Source organism: Lepidochelys olivacea (assembly GCF_965140295.1).
Source record: "Lepidochelys olivacea isolate rLepOli2 genome assembly, chromosome: 3".
Taxonomy (NCBI): domain Eukaryota; kingdom Metazoa; phylum Chordata; order Testudines; family Cheloniidae; genus Lepidochelys; species Lepidochelys olivacea.
In genome coordinates this window covers 165,218,154-165,236,715 of record NC_140413.1, presented here as the reverse complement: position 1 = coordinate 165,236,715, position 18,562 = coordinate 165,218,154, and the positions used below count along the sequence as shown (strand labels likewise).

The window sequence follows — 18,562 nt, the reverse complement described above, 5'->3', positions numbered from 1 at the left end:
ACTTGTGAATCCTAGTGCTTTGGATTGATTTGAACCTTTCTATATCTGTGAATTCATAAAGCTTGAAAAACTGTCTGCCTAATTTACCTGAATACAGATATTCAACATCAACACATGTATTTACCCCACTTGAAATGTTCAACACTGAATACTAACATTAGACAATTCACATATTATCTACTGACTACCATTTTATTGTTTATAATAGATGAAAATAAATTATGAATAACTTTATAAATAATGGTTTATTTACAAAGACCTTGTTAAACAAAACAAAAAGAAAGGAAAAAGAAAAAGAAAAAAAAGAGAAGAGGCCAAAATTCACGGAGACAGGTTGGTTTATGGCCATGTTCCAGGCATTTTGCATCCAGATGGTCCCTGACCAAGGGGCACATACAACTGAGTGTTGAACAGAGCAAAGAAAGGCTACTCAGTTTTACACCAGAGATTAAGCCTGTCACAGAACTGGGGCTGGGGGGGATGCACAAAGGTGAGTTGAAGTACCTTTGTCTCCCCCTCCTCCTTGTTCTGTACCAGGTACAACTGGCTGATCCAGAAAATCTCACTTACAGAATTTTGTATGCAATGAATACTTTAACTACCTCTAGCAATGCCAGTGAAATGATTAATGAGCTCCCAGTAGCTGCTACATATAGCAGTGTCCTACTCAGTGGAGAGCATTCCAGTGATCTAATGTGCCTATCTCATATTTCACGGGCTGAGTATGTTATCATTCCAGATTATGGAGGGGACTTGTGTGGATGGAGTGCTGTGAAAATTTCTCTCTTGAAGATTTTAGCTTTTCTGCCTGTGCAGCTGAAGTTAGCACATCTCATTTTTCTGATGCAGCTGATCTGAATGATGCTTAAGACACCACAAGGGTGGGAGGATTTTGATACTGTACAAAAATAGGAATGATCTTTTAGGGTTCATATAACATTTAATTGATATATTATATATACTCTACTGTAAAACTGTAAGATTTATTTTTATACTATGTCTGTTGCCTAGAAGACAGCAAGATAAAGCACCCTCACCTGGATTCTACATGGGTGGTACTTCTTTTACCCAAAGGCTTATGATCTGGTGTCTGCCTACAAGTCGTATGTCATACAGAATTGGGTACTGCTAAGGGGAATTATAACATTTGCCTCTTGAAGAGGTCAATATACCAAAAGAGTACAGACAGCCCAAGCTTAATTTAGGTCTAGTGAAAAACCCACCTAAACTGACCTAACCCTCAGCATAGCAAGCATTAAGTCGATGGGAGAATTAAGTACCGCCTCTCGGAGAGCTGGATTACCTACTTCAATGAGAGAACCACTCCCGTCAGTATAGGGAGTGTCTTCACTGAATTGCAGCTGCTCTTCTGCAGGATTTTATGTGTAGACAAGCCCTTATTCTATCTAAGGCCACATCTGCACTAGAGGCCTTACAGCGAAACAGCTGTACCAATGCAGCTGCACCGCCGTAAGATCTCTCATGTAGCCACTTTATGCCCCCAATGACAGGTGGCAGCTACGTTGGCAGGAGAGCATCTCCCGCTGACGTAGTGCTGTCCACACCAGCGCTTCTGTCAGTGTAATTTATGTCGCTCGGGGGGAGGGGTGTGTGTGTGTTTTTTCACACTCCTACGCAATGTAAGTTATACCAACAAAAGTGCTAGTGCAGACATCGCCTAAGCTAACAGCTCCGATCAGGAACAACTGATATGTAAATTAGGATGCAATCATCTTGACTTTGCAGGCAAGCTAAGGGGCGGGTGAGATTTAAGTGACCTTTGAAACGTTAGGCTTGGAGCAAGAAGTTTAGCTAGATGTGGTGGACAGACGGAAATGTTAGCAGAAACATGGGACAATAATAACAATAGGGAGAACATCTGTATTTCCCCTTTAGATTTGAACAAATACTACATTGTTTAAATGCCCCCTAACACTGTACTGGTGCATATATTTAGTACCATCTCAGAGCAAAGACAGCTGTCTACAGAATTACTAACATCTGTTCCTGCAATGATGGATTTCCCTTGGTTTTCCTTACCTTGTTCTAATCCTAGTTCTTTATAGAAGTTCTGTAGCTCAGAGGGGATTCCTCCTACATAGACTGGAGAGTTTACTTTCAGTTGCTGAGCACTGGGTTCCAAAACATGCTCTCTCAATTTATTCATACTTGCAGAAACTCTTGAGCCTTCCTTCTGCACAGTTACTTTCTTCCAGTTTCCATCACAATAGGACAGTCCCACCCAGAGATCCACTTGTGTAAAAACAGTGCCAGTTTTTAACAGGAAGCTCAGAATTCCACTCTTCAGCTCAGCCTGTATTTTAAAATAAAAGAAAGGTTTCAAAAATGACAGTGTCAGAGGAGGAAAAGGTCAACGTGTTATAGACATTTAAGACATTCAACTGAAGGAAAGGTACAAAAACATTTTTCCTTCAAGCAATTGTAATGACAGTACAATTGTTAACATAGGATATAACAACTGTAGCAAGTACATATGTATCAATTAGTGACACAATTTGACATGTAACAAAAAAATTCTATTTTTTTTGCAACCTATTTAGGACTTCAGTATCAACAGCCATATAATTGACTGAAAAGAAAAGAACAGCTTAAAGTATGACTGTTTATATCTGACTTTTTTGAAAATGACAAAACACCATTTTCTTCTGTCAATTTAATTTTTGGAAAAATGTGACATGACAATAAGGAAATTAAATGTCAGACCTGATTAAGCTCCTTTTAATTATCTAGTGAAAGCAATTTCAAATTTGTACAATAACATATTGATTCCATATTTCATCCTTATTGTTTTACATCTCTAAAATAATTGTTTCTATATGTATTTTCTAGATTAATGTATAAATTTTGAAATATGAAATACATTTTACCTAAATTTTCATTGTGGAAATAAAGTTTCCATATGCTTTACTGCCAAATTGTTTAATCCTGATTGTCTGAGATTCATCAGCACGTATGTTTTGAGATTCCAAATTGGCTAGCACTGAACACTGATAATTTAAAATATGGTAGTTGTGAACAACAACAAAAATAAAAATAAAAAAATGAATCCCCTCCAAAAAAACAAAAAAACAAAAAAAGGATAAGCCCATAGAAAATACATTTAATTCCCCAAGCCAAAATCTTAAGTGAAATAAGATCTGTGACAGGGTCAGGCCAGATGGCTATAGGAGAGTAATAGAAGGCAGATATGTTAGCCCCAGACTAAATAGGTCCCTTTTCCCTGGGTAAGGTAACAGGGATGGTTTTTTTTTTTGAAACAGAAAAGAAGTTTATTTGTAACACTTACAAAAATTACCAAAGGAAACAAAACAAACTATGCAACAAAACAACGCAAACAGAAGGTATAACACAGAAGCTTTCAGGAGGGAGAAGTGTTCAGGCTAGCCTGGGCCCAGAGCGGGGGGGCTTCCTCGACACTCGTGGTCTTCCACCCTCCTGAGTTACCTGGTGGCCTAGAGTGGGGGGGCTTCCTCGACACTCGTGGTCTTCCACCCCCTTGAGTTACCTAGTGCCGCGCCCAGTGTCACCGATTATCCCTCTCCTGAGAGTGCCCGGCAAGATGGGCACAGCTGCGGGGTGGGCGGTTTAGGGATGGGGGGGTAGACACCCATGTATTATAGGACCCCTCCTAGATGACAGTAATGATGGTATCCACAGCGGCAACGGCTGGGGCTGGCATCTCTCGCTCTTCCCCTCAATTAAAGGGTCAGACGGAGGGAACCGGACGGGGTCACCGAGCAGAGAACCCCGGACAGCGCCCACCGCTCCTCGAAGGCGTCAAGGGAGTCGGTGGACGCTGCCCAGAGGAACTCCGCCCGGATACGTGAATGTACTGAGGATCGGAAAAAGGCCCTACAATCGCAGGACGCTTCATGGGCCAACCTCCCCTCTCTGGTTTTATAAATGGCTGTTTTAGCCAAGGCTAGGAGGAGGTTAACAGGAGGTCTTGCGATTTTGTGGGGCCACGGATGGGGAGTGTATAGATAAAAAGGTGAGGGGAGAAATGAAGCCAAAAGCGCAATAGAATATTTGTGAGGAGCCGGAAAAGGGGCTGCAATCTGGCACAGTCTAAATATACGTGCGCCAGGGTTTCCCTCACATTACAGAAAGGGCAAGTATGCGGGATGGGGGTATACCGTGTCAGAAACATGCCCGTGCTCACAGCTCCGTGAAGGAGCCGCCAACTGATGTCCCCGACGGGCCTCGGGACCAAGGTGGAATACAGGCTGGCCCACCGAGGTTGCTCACCCTCCAATGGTGGCAGGAGGTCCCGCCACTTTGTATCGGGGTGGGACACCGGGGTGTGGGCGTGAAGGGTGTGAAGCGTGAGTGTGTATAAATAATTCTGTGGTGCGATTTGAAAACTGACCAGCAGCAGTTCATGCAGCCGGCTTGCAGTGAAAGGGTGAGGGGTTTGTTGGGATCGGCACGGTAGGGGCCCAATGGAAAGGTCCGGCGGGCCTGGGGTAGAGGATGGGCGGGGTGCGCCCTCGCGCAAGGCTCGGTTGACATAAGCCCAAGCAGCGGGGGTCAAGGCAGCCTTCACCTCCTGAAGTACGCGCCGGGGGGGTACGAGGGCTGGAGAGCCCCATGCGCCGAGCAAGCGTCAGAGGATCCAGCCAGTCTCTCCGGTCATAGTCCAGGAGGTCTCCGACCCTCGTGACTTCCGCCAAGACCAACCTCTGGCACACCGAACGGGACTCCGCCACCTGCACACGGAGTTGGGGATTGCTCTGTGAGGAGATCTGCTCCCACGGTGGCCGCCACGGACCTGGTCGTTAGAAACAGTTTCCAGGTCCGGAGGAGGTCCTGGTAGAAGACCAGCAGCCCGGAGAGGTCTCGCGGAAAACCTCTCGGACAAAGATAAAAGAGCTGCTGGTCGTATCGGAGCCCTTGGAAGCGGCACAGGAAGGCGTGTGCCAGTATGCTCCACGCCGAACTACTTGCACTATAAAAGAGCCTCTGCACGGCCTGGAGGCGGAAAACGCGGACCTGAGTGTACAGACACTTCAGGCCCTGCCCTCCTTCCTTCAGGGGTAAATGAAGAACTCCAACAGGGGCCCAGTGCATTCCTGACCAAAAGAACTCTAGAATCAATCTCCGGAGGTGGGTCAGGAAACCCGGGGCCGGGGCCAGGGTGTTGAGCCGGTACCAGAGCATGGACAGGACTAGTTGGTTAAGCACCAGTGCTCTCCCTCAGAGGGAGAGACATCAGAGTAGCCTCGTCCATTTCCGGATCCGCTGTATCACCCCGCCCTCTAAATTTTGCCAGTTCTCCGGCGGGGAAGGGTGCATGGCGGAAAGGTAAACGCCGAGATAGAGCAGTGGACCCGCACTCCACCGGATGGTCTGAAGCGCGGGTGAGAGGGAGCTTACCTGCCACCAGTCCCCCACCACCAAGCCAGAGCTCTTGACCCAGTTGACTTGGGTGGAGGAGGCTGCCGAGTAGGTGGCCTGGCAAGCCTCCACTCGCACCAAGTCGCCCGGGTCCTGGACCACGAGGAGTACGTCATCGGCGTATGCCGACAGGACCAGCTGCAGCTCCGGCTCCCGCAGCACCAACCCTGTCATCCTCCTGCGGAGGAGACAGAGGAAAGGCTCAATCGCCAGAGCGTACAACTGGCCTGAGAGGGGCACCCCTGCCACACTCCTCGCCCGAAGCTGACTGGTTCAGTCAGGGTCCAGTTGAGCCTAACCAAACACTCTGCGGAGGCATACAGCACCCGGAGAAAACTCACAAACTGAGGTCTGAATCCAAACGCCTGCAGAGTGCTCAGGAGGTACCCATGGTCTACTCTATCGAACGCCTTCTCCTGATCAACAGACAGGAGGGCGAACGACAGACCATCTCGCCGCCCGAGTTCCAAAAGGTCTCGGACTAGAAAGAGGTTGTCAAAAATGCTGCGACCCGGGACAGTATAGGTCTGGTCTGGGTGGATCACGTCCGCCATCACGGACCCTAGCCACAGCGAGATTGCTTTCACTACGATTTTGTAATCCGTGCTAAGGAGTGAGACGGGACGCCAGTTTCGTAAATCGCGGAGGTCCCCCTTCTTCGGCAGCAAGGTGAGCACCACTCGCCTGCACGACAGAGGGAGGACCCCGCTCTGCAAGGACTCAGCCCAGACAGTGACTAGGTCTGGGCCGAGATTGTCCCAGAATGCGCGGTAAAACTCCACGGTCAGCCCGTCCATGCCCGGAGATTTATTGGTGGGCATGCGACGGAGGGCTTCCGAGAACTCGGCCAGGGTGAGAGGCAGCTAGAGTCGGTCTCGGTCGCCCACGCTGACCGTGGGGAGTTCCTCCCAGAGCACCCCGCAAGCGCCAGGATCGGTCGGATCCGGGGAGAAAAGGCTTGTGTAGAAGTCACGGGCCCTCCCACACATCTCCTCCGGATCCGTGAGGGGGGTGCCGTCTTCCGCGAGAAGGCAGGTGATGTGTTTCTTGGCCCGCCTCGTTTTCTCCAGGGCATAGAAGAAGCGGGAGCCGCGGTCCATCTCCCGAAGGAGGCGGATGCAGGACCGAACAAAGGCACCTCGGGCCCGGTGGTCCTCGAGGGCCCGGAGCTCCTCCCGCTTCTGCCGGCACGCTCCGCAGAGGGACGGGTCCTCGGGGTTGGCGGCCAGGCACCTCTCCATCTCTAAGACCTCCCGTTCCAACTGCTCTATCGCCGCATTTCGCCGTCGGCTGGTGCCCCAAGTGTAATCACAGCAGAAGAGCTTGGCGCGCACCTTCCCGAGATACCACCATCGCCGCACTGAGGGAAAGGCACGCCACTGCTCTCGCCAGGCCAGCCAAAACTCCCGGAAGGACATCATAAAGCTCTCGTCCTCCAACAGGCTGTTATTAAAGTGCCAATAGGCCGGCCTCGGTCTCTCTGCACGGAGGGAGGCCGTTATGGTGACTAAATGATGGTCGGAAAACTGGGCCGGCCGAATGGCGGAGGAGTGGGCTGTGAAAGATGGAAACAGGATAAGTAAATACGGTCCAACCGAGAGTGGTGTGACCGATGGGCCTCCACCCGGACAAAAGTGAACGTGGAAGTGTCATCTGGGTGATGGTCACGCCAGACGTCCACTAGGGAGTGATGTTCGACTATTCCTCGGAGAATGTTCGCGGCGGCCGGGCTCGGCTCAGCCCCTGAGCGGTCCTGTTCCTCGAGGGTGGTGTTAAAGTCCCCTCCCAGGACCAGGCACTCATGCGAATCTAGGGTGCTGAGAAAGTCGGACACCCGCTGATAGAATTGTGACCGCTTTGGGCTCGTTTGCGGGGCATAAATGTTAACAAGGTTGACCACGAGCCCCTCCATACGGACTCGAAGGTGCAGCAGGTGGCCTGGCACGGCCTCAGTGACCCCTAGCACCTCAGGCCGTAGGTTGGGGGAGAACAGGGACGCCACTGCAGCTTGCCAAGTCATGAAGTGGCTAAAGTATACCCCGTCCCCCCACTCCAGCCGCCACCTGTCCTCGGCGGTCGGGTCCGTATGGGTCTCCTGCAGGAAAACTACAGACTACCCCCCTTCCCGAAGGTAAGAGAGAACCTGGGACCTGCGGAGAGCCATCCTACAGCCCCTGCTATTCAGGGTTGCAATAATAAGAGGCGTCATGCGGAGGGCTGGGGGTATGGGGGTTTCTTGTTGGTGGGGGTGTTCGTGGCCCCCGGCGGGTTGTGCAGCAACCCGTGACCCATCCCGTGGATGAGTAGATCATTTCGGAAGCCACAGGCCAGCTTGTAGGCCGCAGCACCACGCTTTCCTTGCCCCCTGCCCTCCTGTATAGGGGCCCTTGTGGCCTGGAGGATTTGGTCAAAGTCCCCCCATAGCTGAAAAGCCAGCTGTACCCTACTGCGGGTGCCACGGGTGTGTTCTAGGAACTTCCGTAGTGCATGCCGCAGCTCATGGGGGGGTGGGGATACAATTTCCGGGGTATTCGCTAGTGGGGCTCTTAATGCAGCCTCGTGGTCCGCTAAGGCGGGTAGACAGGGTGCGGACCACCGACGGGGCGTCTGACAGGCTGGGGTTATTAAATCCATTTCACGCCTTGGGGTGGAAGGGTATGGCAGGGAAAAAATTGCAACTCCTAATGGGTCGCGACTAGAAAGTGCAAAGATTGCTCCCTGGGGGGAATCTGCAAAAGGCGGGAAAGAAATAACCCCAGGGGCGGCATTAGCATTGCAGGAGGAGGGGAATTGGGCAGGGACAGGGGTGGAGGCGGGGGCAGAGGTAAGGCTCTGGACTTCATGAGGTGAGCAGCTAAAAGAAGGTGCCTCCTGAGCAGAGTCGAGGGTTAAGGGGTAAGGGAGGGGGCTCCCAGTGACGCTAGGCGCTGGCTCCGTGGTGGTCTTGGCGGCCATGGCATCAGGTGGTGGACCACCTTCTGCGGTGCGCTCACCCGGGAAGGCAATTAGCGGGAGGGAGCATGGGGAAAGGGGGGCTGGGGTGAGGCTACCCAGATCAAGGCCAGCCAGCAGTAGATCATCTTCTCCCTGGGTGACCGGGGTCAAATCTAGGGCCTCAATCTCCGCATACACGGAGGAGAGGCCAACTCCTGCTACCCTGGGGGCCTCTCCTCTAGGGCCCGCCTCAACGGTCACCTCGGGGTTCACGGGGGGTTCGGGTAGTATCCGGGCAAAAGGAGCTTCCTCAGGGGTCTCGGAGGGGAGGGTCTCTCGTGGAGGGGGGATTCTGCCCTCCAATGCCAGTCTGTCTTCCCCTCCCGACACCAGCGGATGGATCTCACTCGTGGCCGTGGCGGGAGGCTCGATAGCAGTGCCTCCCTTCCTGGTCTTCTGGGGGGCTTCCGCATCGGATGGGTGCAGCGGAACTCGAGCCTTCCGCTTGCCTCGCTTCCCCTGGACTAGGGTCCAGCCCTCCATAGCGTCATCTGGGGGTTGGTTAGCAGGGGTCGTGTCGGCGGGCAGAGGCGATGGTTCAGGGGTTCAGGGGGGTAACGGTAAGGCAGCATGAGGGGCGGGGGGTTCTCCTTGGGGCGGGCCCTCTCCTATACCTGGTAATATCTTTGCCACACCCTCCTCCATAGGCTCTACCAGATTGGTAATAGCAAGGGTGGGACTCCCTTGCTCGCCTGGGCGTTATAAGGAAGGTGTTTCTTGGCCCGGACGGGAGCAGCGGTGGATTGAGTAGGAGGAGGGTTGGTTTCAGGTGCCGGGCGGCCAGGGGCGTCGGCAATGACGAGGCCGATGTCCTGCCGGGTCTCGGGTGCCCTTCCCCCCTGGGCCAAAGGGCAGTCTCTGCGGACATGCCCCACTGAGCGGCAGAGGTAGCACCGGGCCTCTCCGGTGGAGTAAAAGACCAGATAGCGGGCTCCTTGGTAGGGGACTAGGAAGGACACCTCGAGTGCCTCTCCATCACGCACCGCCGCCGGCGGTAGAAGCTGCTCTTGCCGGCGGAACGAAAGGATGTGACGGTGGGTGGGGTCCTTGCAGCCCAACGGGAGAGGGCTGATGACAGAGACAAGTTTTCCCAGGGTGGAGAGAGCGGGTAACAGGGCAGCACTGGGTAAAAAGGGAGGAACGGAGGTGAGGACGAGGCGAACACCCAGGTCTTCTAGCAGCTCTAGGGGGACAAACACCCCCCCCACCGCCAGGCCCTTCTCCACCGCCTCCTGGGTGGCAGCCTCTGAAGCTAAGAAAAAAACGACCTTCCGATACATTTTGGAGGCCACCACAATAGCCATGGGTCCTACCACCTTCGCCAACGCCTGCACGTATGTCTCCACGTGGGGCGAGGCGGGCACCAGGAGGCAACGGACACCATGCCTCCTGGTCAAGGTGGGGAAGGGGCCCCGGCCTCTGGTGATGGTAGCGGAGGCAGTGGGTGGGCGAGATGATGAGGCAGCAGGCAGGGGGGAGCCTGCCACCGCCTGGGCATACGTCCTGGGGGCCGGGGGAGGGACGTTCACAGAGCTGGGGGAGGGAACAGCAGCGGGGGGTGCCACGGTCGATGACAAGGCCACAGCGGTGGGGGCAGCCCCTGCCATGGAGGGCCTAGTCGTTTTAGCGGGGCCCCTTCCTTTCTTCCTGCCCTGGCCTTTTCGGCCAGCTGGGGGGGGTTTCCTAGAATCTGGGGGGGCGGTGGACATAGCAGTGGCAGTAATCGCCCCGGTGCCTCCTGCTGCTGGTGCCCCAGAGGGGGCGGCGGCAGGTATTTTGACTGTGGTGGGGGGGGAGGGGGGATTGGGTAGGGGGGGAGGTGAGGGAGGAACAACTGATATTGGTAAAGGGGCCTTGTCCCTCTCATTCCCCGCCATTGTGAGCAGGGAGAGACGGGGAGACACCGGAAGGAGGAGGGGGAAGCAGATTAACCGCTCCTCCCTGCTGGGCTGCAGGCGGAGGAGTGGTACCAAATGGGTTGGACAGGAAGGGGGGAAAAACAGGAATCGGGGTCCGGTGATAGGGGCAAGCTGTGGGATAAACAGTCCCGGGGGGGGGGGGTGGACCCACGCACGTTTGTCCAAAGAGTCTCATTTGGTTGGCTGTTATGTCCGGTCCGAAAGGCAAAGTTCAAAGCAAACAGCTGGATCTGAGGCAGATGGCAGGTTGCCAGCAGGGACGGACGGCGGGGGGGCCGTGACAGTTGTAATAATGTTGGGGTGAGGGACCGATGGATTGGGGGCAGCTCTGTGCCACACCCCCTGTGCCACCACAAACGCAATTAAGCCACAGTCAAACTCCCCCCCACGAGAGTATAATTCAAAAAATTACTAAGTCTTACGGCCCCCTCCACGATGATTTGTAGCTTCCCTGGGTGATTTCTTCTGTCTGCTATCTTCTTCTTCTCCAGCTGTGTTGGCTGTGTTCCAAGGCTTTCGGCAGGCCGAGAAAAATTGCAGAAATAAGCTGACAGCAAAATGGCTGGGTCTGGGGACTTCCACTCCCCGCTCCGGATAGCGGGTCGGCAATCTTCCCCCCCTCCTGCGGGGGTTTCAGCTGAGGCAAATAGCTGCGCCCGGGAGCAGGCGTGGGGGAGGGGGATGTGCTGGCGGCAAGTTGGCAGCTGACCAGCACTCAACGGCAGCAGAAAACGGCAGAAAGACAAAACAAAACGAAAAAGCGTCTGGCCCGGTCGGGGGGGAGAACTAAGGCAGGCTCAAAAAGTAATAAAAATCCAGGCCAGGGGGCTTTAGGAAAGAATAGAAAGCAGATAGCTGAGGAGCAAACAAAGGACGTTCCGTTTCCCAACAGGGAAGGTTCCAGAACAATCAGGAACCTTCTGGAGACAATTAAGACAGAAAGGCTGATTAGAACACCTGCAGCAAATCAAGGAGCTGCTAGAATCAATTAAGGCAGGCTAATCAGGGCACCTGGGTATTAAAAAGGAGCTCACTTCAGTTTGTGGTGTGCGTGTAAGGAGCAGGGAGCAAGAGGCACTAGGAGCTGAGAGTAAGAATGCGGACTGTTGGAGGACTGAGGTGTACAAGCATTATCAGACACTAGGAGGAAGGTCCTATGGTGAGGATAAAGAAGGTGTTGGGAGGAGGCCATGGGGAAGTAGCCCAGGGAGTTGTGGCTGTCGCACAGCTGTTCCAGGAGGCACTCTAGACAGCTGCATTCCACAGGGCCCTGGGCTGGAACCCTGAGTAGAGGGCGGGCCTGGGTTCCCCCCAAATCCTCCCAGCTCCTGGTCAGACACAGGAGGAGTCGACCTGGACTGTGAATTCAGAAAAAACGGCCAAGCTGAGGGCTGCCGTGAAGCTCCAAGGCAAGCAAATCTGCCAATAAGCGCAAGACCCACCAAGGTAGAGCAGGAACTTTGTCACAGATCTTAAAATATAAAATAGGAAGATCTATAAAAATATACATCTTTAACATTCTTCTGGAAAAAGATACACATTTTTGAGAAACAGAATACCAACAATCTCTCACATTAAAGTATTTATATTTTGATTGCACTTTAGTAACAATTACTCCAAGTGTCCAAAAAATGCTAACCTACCCCACAATAAATGTGGTTCTTGAAGATGCTGTAGTCAGTGTGGATCACATGCATCTCATTTGTGTAAAATCTGGGGTCTTTTGAACAGCTATGTCAATTGAGGCTGCAAATGCACCCTGTGCCTCCTTGTGTTCCTATGCAAGGGCATAAAGGGTAGAGCAGCTATGATACTCCCTCAATGATATCATAATTTGAAGCTCTCGCTAAATGAAAAATCCACAAAGAAGGTACACTGGGCAGGTCATGGGATTGACACTGACTACAGAATAGAACCACAGTTACTGTAAGTGACTGTTCTTTTGTCTTTGAGTATGAGTCAGTGTGAAAGCTACTGCAGCTGACTGGCAAGCAGTAAACCCTCAGAAGGGTGGGAATGAAGAGTTCAGCTGCATCAATCAAACAGTGATTGAAGTACTCCTCTCCTGAACTTGGCATATGACCTAGCAGCTAAGGTGCAGGTATAGTGCTTGACAAAGGTCAGTGGGCTCCACATTGCCGTCTTACAGACTTCTGATGTTAGCACATTCCTGAAGCAGGTGGAGGATGTTTGTTCTGTGGTGGGGGGAGCCTTGATGTTCCGTGGGAGAAGTACAGCAGCTAGTTGGTAACACAGTGAGCTACACTGTGTAATCCATTTCTATATTCTTGTTGATGAAGTGGCCTGACCTTTAGAATGCCCAGCTGTGGCTAGAAATAGCTAGGGTGACAGTCTGAACAGTTTGGTCCTGGCAGTGTAATAAAGCAAAGCTCTAGATACATCTAGTGTATGCAGTTTCTTTTCTCCCAGTGCAGAGTATGGCTTCAAGAAGAAGACAGGTAGGTTGACTGACTGGTTTAGATGAAATTCTGAGACCACATTAGGAATGAAAGGAGTGGGGGCTGAGTATCACCCTGTTCTGTGCAATGGCATATAATATGGTTCAGCCAGAAATGCTTGAAGCTCAGTCACTTTCCTGGCTGACACAACATCAACTAGAATATGGCATACACCATTCTGAAATGAGGCTTCAAGACTACCTCTTATTCAGACTGCATTATTCCATCTGTTACAGTTTGTTTAGGAAAAGAACTGACTGCATATAATAAACATAATATAATAAATATTAATCCATGGTGAACAGGAAGAGACCCCATGTAAAAGAAAAGGAGATTTGTGTTATCATGCCATGTACCTGCCCAGCTACAGACATGTCCATCTCCAATACAGAATCCATAATGCAGGTAAGGGTGATGTGTGATTGTAATGAGGCGCACGCCGTGCCCCCTCTGGTTCGGCCCTTCTTCCCCTCTTCTCGGAGACTCAGTGACACTTCAGGCGGGTAGAACACCCGTGCTCTTTATTTGTGATCAAGTCCCCACCACCGGTTTCCAACTATATACAGGCTTTTTATAACAGCTTGGCCTACCACAGGCCTGGCCAGCAACAAACTAGGAGGTTCCCACCTCCATTTGAGACTGACCTTCCCCTCCTGGTATCTGCCCCCACATCCCTCCACTTCCTCCCAGCCTGATAGCTCCTGCTAACGAGGCTGGCAGGTGTGGTCAGTTACGGGGCAGGCATCAGGCTATCTTCCCAGCCCCAATCCAATCCCCCTGATTGGGACTGGAGTGGCAGGAGCTGATTAAGGCCTCTCCAGCAGCACCCTGCGACAGTGATCCATGTAAAGGAACAAGTCAGGAATACCATCATACCCAAAATGGTACCCTGGCAAAGTGCTGGGACTTCTAACCTATTTTCCAGCGCAAGTTTGTTCTGATAAAGGATCCCAATGACAGCACCATCATTTACAAGCAGCATGCTATAAACCTCACTTCTACTCAGTGTTAACTTTTTTTGTGAGCTTAAATACACAGAGAACACTTCTGACATCCTTATGTATGTTTGTAACATCAGACTGCAAGAGACTAGAAAATGTACTCTGTACATAGCACTCCTTGAGGTGAGGGGATGAGGTGAGATGAAAATTGCTAATGGAGGCAGGGAAACATATTCAACCACACATTTCAGTGCAGTAATAACCAACTGAGTTGTAACACCTAAATTGACTAAAACGGAAAGTGACTTTAGAGGGGAAATTATTTTTCTCTTTGCTTACTTTGTGTATTTGACAGCGCTTTTTGTACAGTTGTTTCCTCTTTATAGTCAGATAATAATATTTATCTATTTCTGTGGGACTTCCACACAAAAGGGGAAAGAAAAACACTTAAAAATAAGAAAATGTGGCTGTAAAGGCACAAAAATGGTCAGGGGCAAGCATAATACCCAAAATTAAATTTAAAATTGGGAATAAGTCCCTTTAGTTGCTGTTTTCCTTTGTAAATTAGAAATATCCTAAAAATCAACACAACAAGGTGCTTTTTGTTGCTGTTTTCTAATTTATGACAGAAGTTTAAAGGGGAAAGTTTTAAATACATATTGGTAAGTGAAATGACAACTGACAGAAAATATGATGTATACAGTGTTGTTGTAGCTATGTTGGTCCCAGGATATTAGAGAGACAATATTAGAGAGATATTACTGGACCAAATTCTGGTGGTGAGAGAGACAAGCTTTTGAGTCTTCTTCAGATCTGGAAAACCAACTCAGAGCCTGTCTTCATTACCACACTAAATCAGTGCCGCTGCGATTGACGGAGTGGCGTCAATTCAGCGCATCTGGTAAAGATGCGCTATGTTGACAGGAGTACGCTCTCCCATCGACGTAAGTAATTCACCTCAATGAGAGGCAGAAGCGTCTCCCGTCAACATAGCATGGTGCAGACACTGTGTTAAGTCAATGTAAGTTACTTCACTCCGGGGTGTTTTTTTCACAGCCTGTGCGACGTAACTTACATTGACTTAAGCAGCAGTGTAGACAAGGCCTTAGAGTGTCACAGCTAGACACAAGGTGGAACAAATGGTGGTGGAGACATAATAGGCATTAATGAAATGATGGAATAACAAAAATTAATAAGATACTGTAATGTCTGGATATAAAACTAGGTAGGGTAAAACAAGGAGGGTAGAATGGATCATAGAGATGTGAGGACTAGCACAACACCCCAAAAAGAATTCCTAGAATCTAGTGAGATAATTCTGAGTGGAAAGAGCCACATAGTTGAATCTGTATGGCTACAAATTCCAAGTCATGAAAATACAAACATACTAGTACGATTATACTACCAGCCTCCAGATCAGGAAAAGGATACTGAATTAACCCTGTTGAGACAGATCAAGGGGGCAACAAAAGCTAAAAAAATAATCATAATGGGTGATGCAAACTTCCTACATATAAATTGATTAAATATAACAATGGGACAAAGTATAGTGAAGCAATTTATTCTCACCCTAAATGACCACTTCTTGGAACCGTTAAGAGAAGAGATCATTCTCAACCTAATCCCATATAACAAACAGGAGTTGATTCAAGAAGTAACTGTAGTTGAGCGGCCAAGTAACAGTGACCACAATGAAACTAAGTTCAACATCCTTGGAGCAGTAAAGGTACCAAAACCCACGACTGTGACATTAACATTTAAAAACAAAGATACAAAATATAAATAATAAATAAATAAGGAAGCATGGCAAAAAGGCATCTTTGTTCAGTTCTCGTCACTCTATGTGAAAAAGGATATAGCAGAGATAAAGGAAGTTCATAGATGGCCAATGTAAATGACTAGAGACATAAAAAACTTCTCTGTGAAGAGAACTGAAGAGACTGGGGAGGTTTTACTGTACAGAGGAAACAAATAAGGGACATGTTATAGGTATAAAATTAATGATGGTGTGCAGGAATTGGATTGGGCTCTTCTGTTCACTTTTGTTCATAATACAAGAACAAGGAGAAATTTCATAAAATTGAAAGGCAGTAAATTTAAAACTAATAAAAGGAAATAGTGTTTCTCACAATACACAATTTACCTGTAGAACTGAAGAGTTTAACAAGACTAAAGGACTGGACTAAAAAAATCCCAAACAGAGTTTTGAAAAAGAAGTAATGCTTCACAGCATAAACCAGCTTCTACCTAATGGAGGTTAGGAAGAAAACTTCGCTATAGGCAGATAATTCCATAGCTGCCCGCTGCAGGTTTTCTCCCCGTACCTTCCTCTGAAGGCCACTGTTGGAGACAGGATAATGGACTAAAATGGTCCATTAGTCTGATCCAGTGTGGCAATTCTTATATTCCTATTAAAAATGGATAATTATTGCTAGTAAGAAAAAAAATTCCTGATTATGATGATCTATTAGGGCGTGGAACAGTTTCCTTAGGGAAGTGATGGAACTCTTGTAACTTGGGATAGTTAAACTGAGCTGGATAAAGTCCTTGTAATGTAAATATACAAAAGAGAATAATCCCACACTGTCAAGGGAATGGACTTAATATAGGTCTTTTCCATTTCTAACTGATTCTAATTGCTTACAATCCAGTAGAAAATGTTGCAGTGTATGTGACATACTGATTTTTTCCCTTATTTAAAATATATACATGTATTATATTTTTTTCTTTTCAACCCTTTTACTATACATTTTAAAATGTTGTACAGATTGGTATTTGGTGAACATATATAAGATTACATGGTTTGAAAAAATAAAGAACTACAAATGATAGTGTTTTTAGGGAGAGACAGTAACAAGAAAATCTCATAAAAGGTATCTGAAAAAGAATTGTAATAATTCATTTCTGAACCTACTGCAAGGTAATCTGGCCCTTCTTTGTTGTAAACAAACAGAAGTAATCCATTCAGCTGGTCTGTTCTAAACTTAAAGGAGATCTCAAAGTCGAGTCCACCATGAAAAATATCTGAACGGAGTTCCAGGAACCCTTGAAAGACAAAACAACACACGTTTTTAAAATAAATAAATCAAAGCAGAAATCAAAAGTAAGGAAAGATGCTGCATTGCAGAGTCATTTATAGAATTCTAACAGAGGATGCTATGTTGATGTTCATTCAGCCTTGTAAAGCCACTTCATCATCAAATGGAGCAAAAACTCAGAAAGGAGAAACAGTGCAACAACCTAATACTTCACTGTGATGTTGGCATCATGGTGTTCCATTGATGCATCACGGTATTTTGTGTTAATATTCAGTAGGTGTGCCCTCTCCTTTTGTAGGCACAATCAGCACCTGCAAAATTTCATTGTAGTAAATGTCTGTGCATCTCAAGCAGCTGCACCTCTTGCTGACTGTAATTCATTCTGTGAGCATGAATTGCTCTTGTAAACACAGAAGCTAAGCCTTAGCCCAGCTGAAAATAACCCTGTACAAGTAAGAGTGTGTTTAAAAAGAGGACAATTGAAAAACAGGTGCAATAATTTATTCAATTTGAGAATTGATTGGTCCACTATATAATACACTATTTTACCTTTGCCAAGAAAATGTGCTCCTTCCGTAAGGACAGTGGGACACCCTTCCCAACTCTGATAGACGTTGTTTTGCTCTTCAGCATCCTGCCATTCTAAAGGTTCCCAATTTTCATAGGGATTGTGTTTTCTTTTCAAAAACACATCACTGAGACACCCCACAAAACCTTTCTGGATTATTGTCTTAGTCCCTGCAAAAGTGAAAATATCATTTAGGAAATGAACCGCCTGATATTAAAATAAAGACAAATATGCATACATATCATACTTCACACACAGATGGAGAGATATATATGTATATAAATATCAATCTCTTTATGGATCATCTCCCTGGGTCAAATCCAGACTTTAGTGCCTGGCCAGCCATTAGGGGGAGCAGCCACCACTCTTTGGCCTGGGAGGATTCTGAACTTGCTGAACTGCTTCATGGAGGCTCCTTTACATCAACAGCGAAAGTAGCCCATATGGATGTAACAGTGCGTACATGCCCCATGAGGATTCTAAGGGAATCCTTCTAGATTAGCACTCCTCCAATTCAGGTTTTACTTCTTAAAAATACCATGAGGAAGGGGATGCAATCAGTGAAGGGAAAGATGTGGTCTCATAGAAGCAGCTGTTTCTGAATCTGGCTTTGGACCCCAAAATCAGAGTTTCCTGAGCAGTATGGGCTCAAACTCCCCTCTCTACTCAATACAAGGAACAGGGGAGGGGTCTGGGTAGTTCCTATCCAATATCTCTAAGAAATACAGGTGAACAGGGTTTCTTGGCCCTGGCTGGGGAAAGACATGTTAGGAGATAAGAGATTGCATACATCCATTTTTCCTAACTGGAGAGGAATCTGTAATAAGGCAGGTTTTGCTGATGGCCCTCTTCTGAAAAATATATATAAGTAAACCCACTCTGATTAGTTTGTTTGCATAGTCCTTTTGAGTTACAGGGGGTTCTGAGGCAGACACCTGGGATGATGGTCTGAACCAATTTCTTAAAAGACTATGGACACGTTTTTCTGTTTTTGGTGAACTGAAATAAAGACACAGAAAGTGGAAGCTTCTTGGTTTACTAATCCCATGGACTTGCTGAGTTTTTTGTTGGTTTCGTTGTTTTGTTTTTTACCTAACCTACCAGATCAGGGCACTTTATGTAATACCTACATGCACTCATGGATTCCCCACCCCCATTCCCTGTGTGCTGCATTGCTGGGAAACACGTATGGAACAAGACTCCACAATGTGGAGGGGTGCCACCC

General features: G+C 48.5%; 1 protein-coding gene across 2 annotated transcripts in view; it reads right to left on the bottom strand.

Moving 5' to 3' along the window:
* Positions 1-18,562, bottom strand: part of USH2A (usherin) — a gene marked incomplete at its 5' end in the record, with an annotated part of 586,511 nt that overhangs the window by 347,138 nt on the left and 220,811 nt on the right. For both annotated transcript variants that reach the window (XM_084623291.1, XM_084623290.1), the window contains 3 exons: positions 2,041-2,314; positions 16,646-16,776; positions 17,319-17,507. In XM_084623291.1, coding sequence (XP_084479417.1) covers positions 2,041-2,314; positions 16,646-16,776; positions 17,319-17,507 — 594 coding nt within the window. The remainder of the gene's footprint in view (positions 1-2,040; positions 2,315-16,645; positions 16,777-17,318; positions 17,508-18,562) is intronic.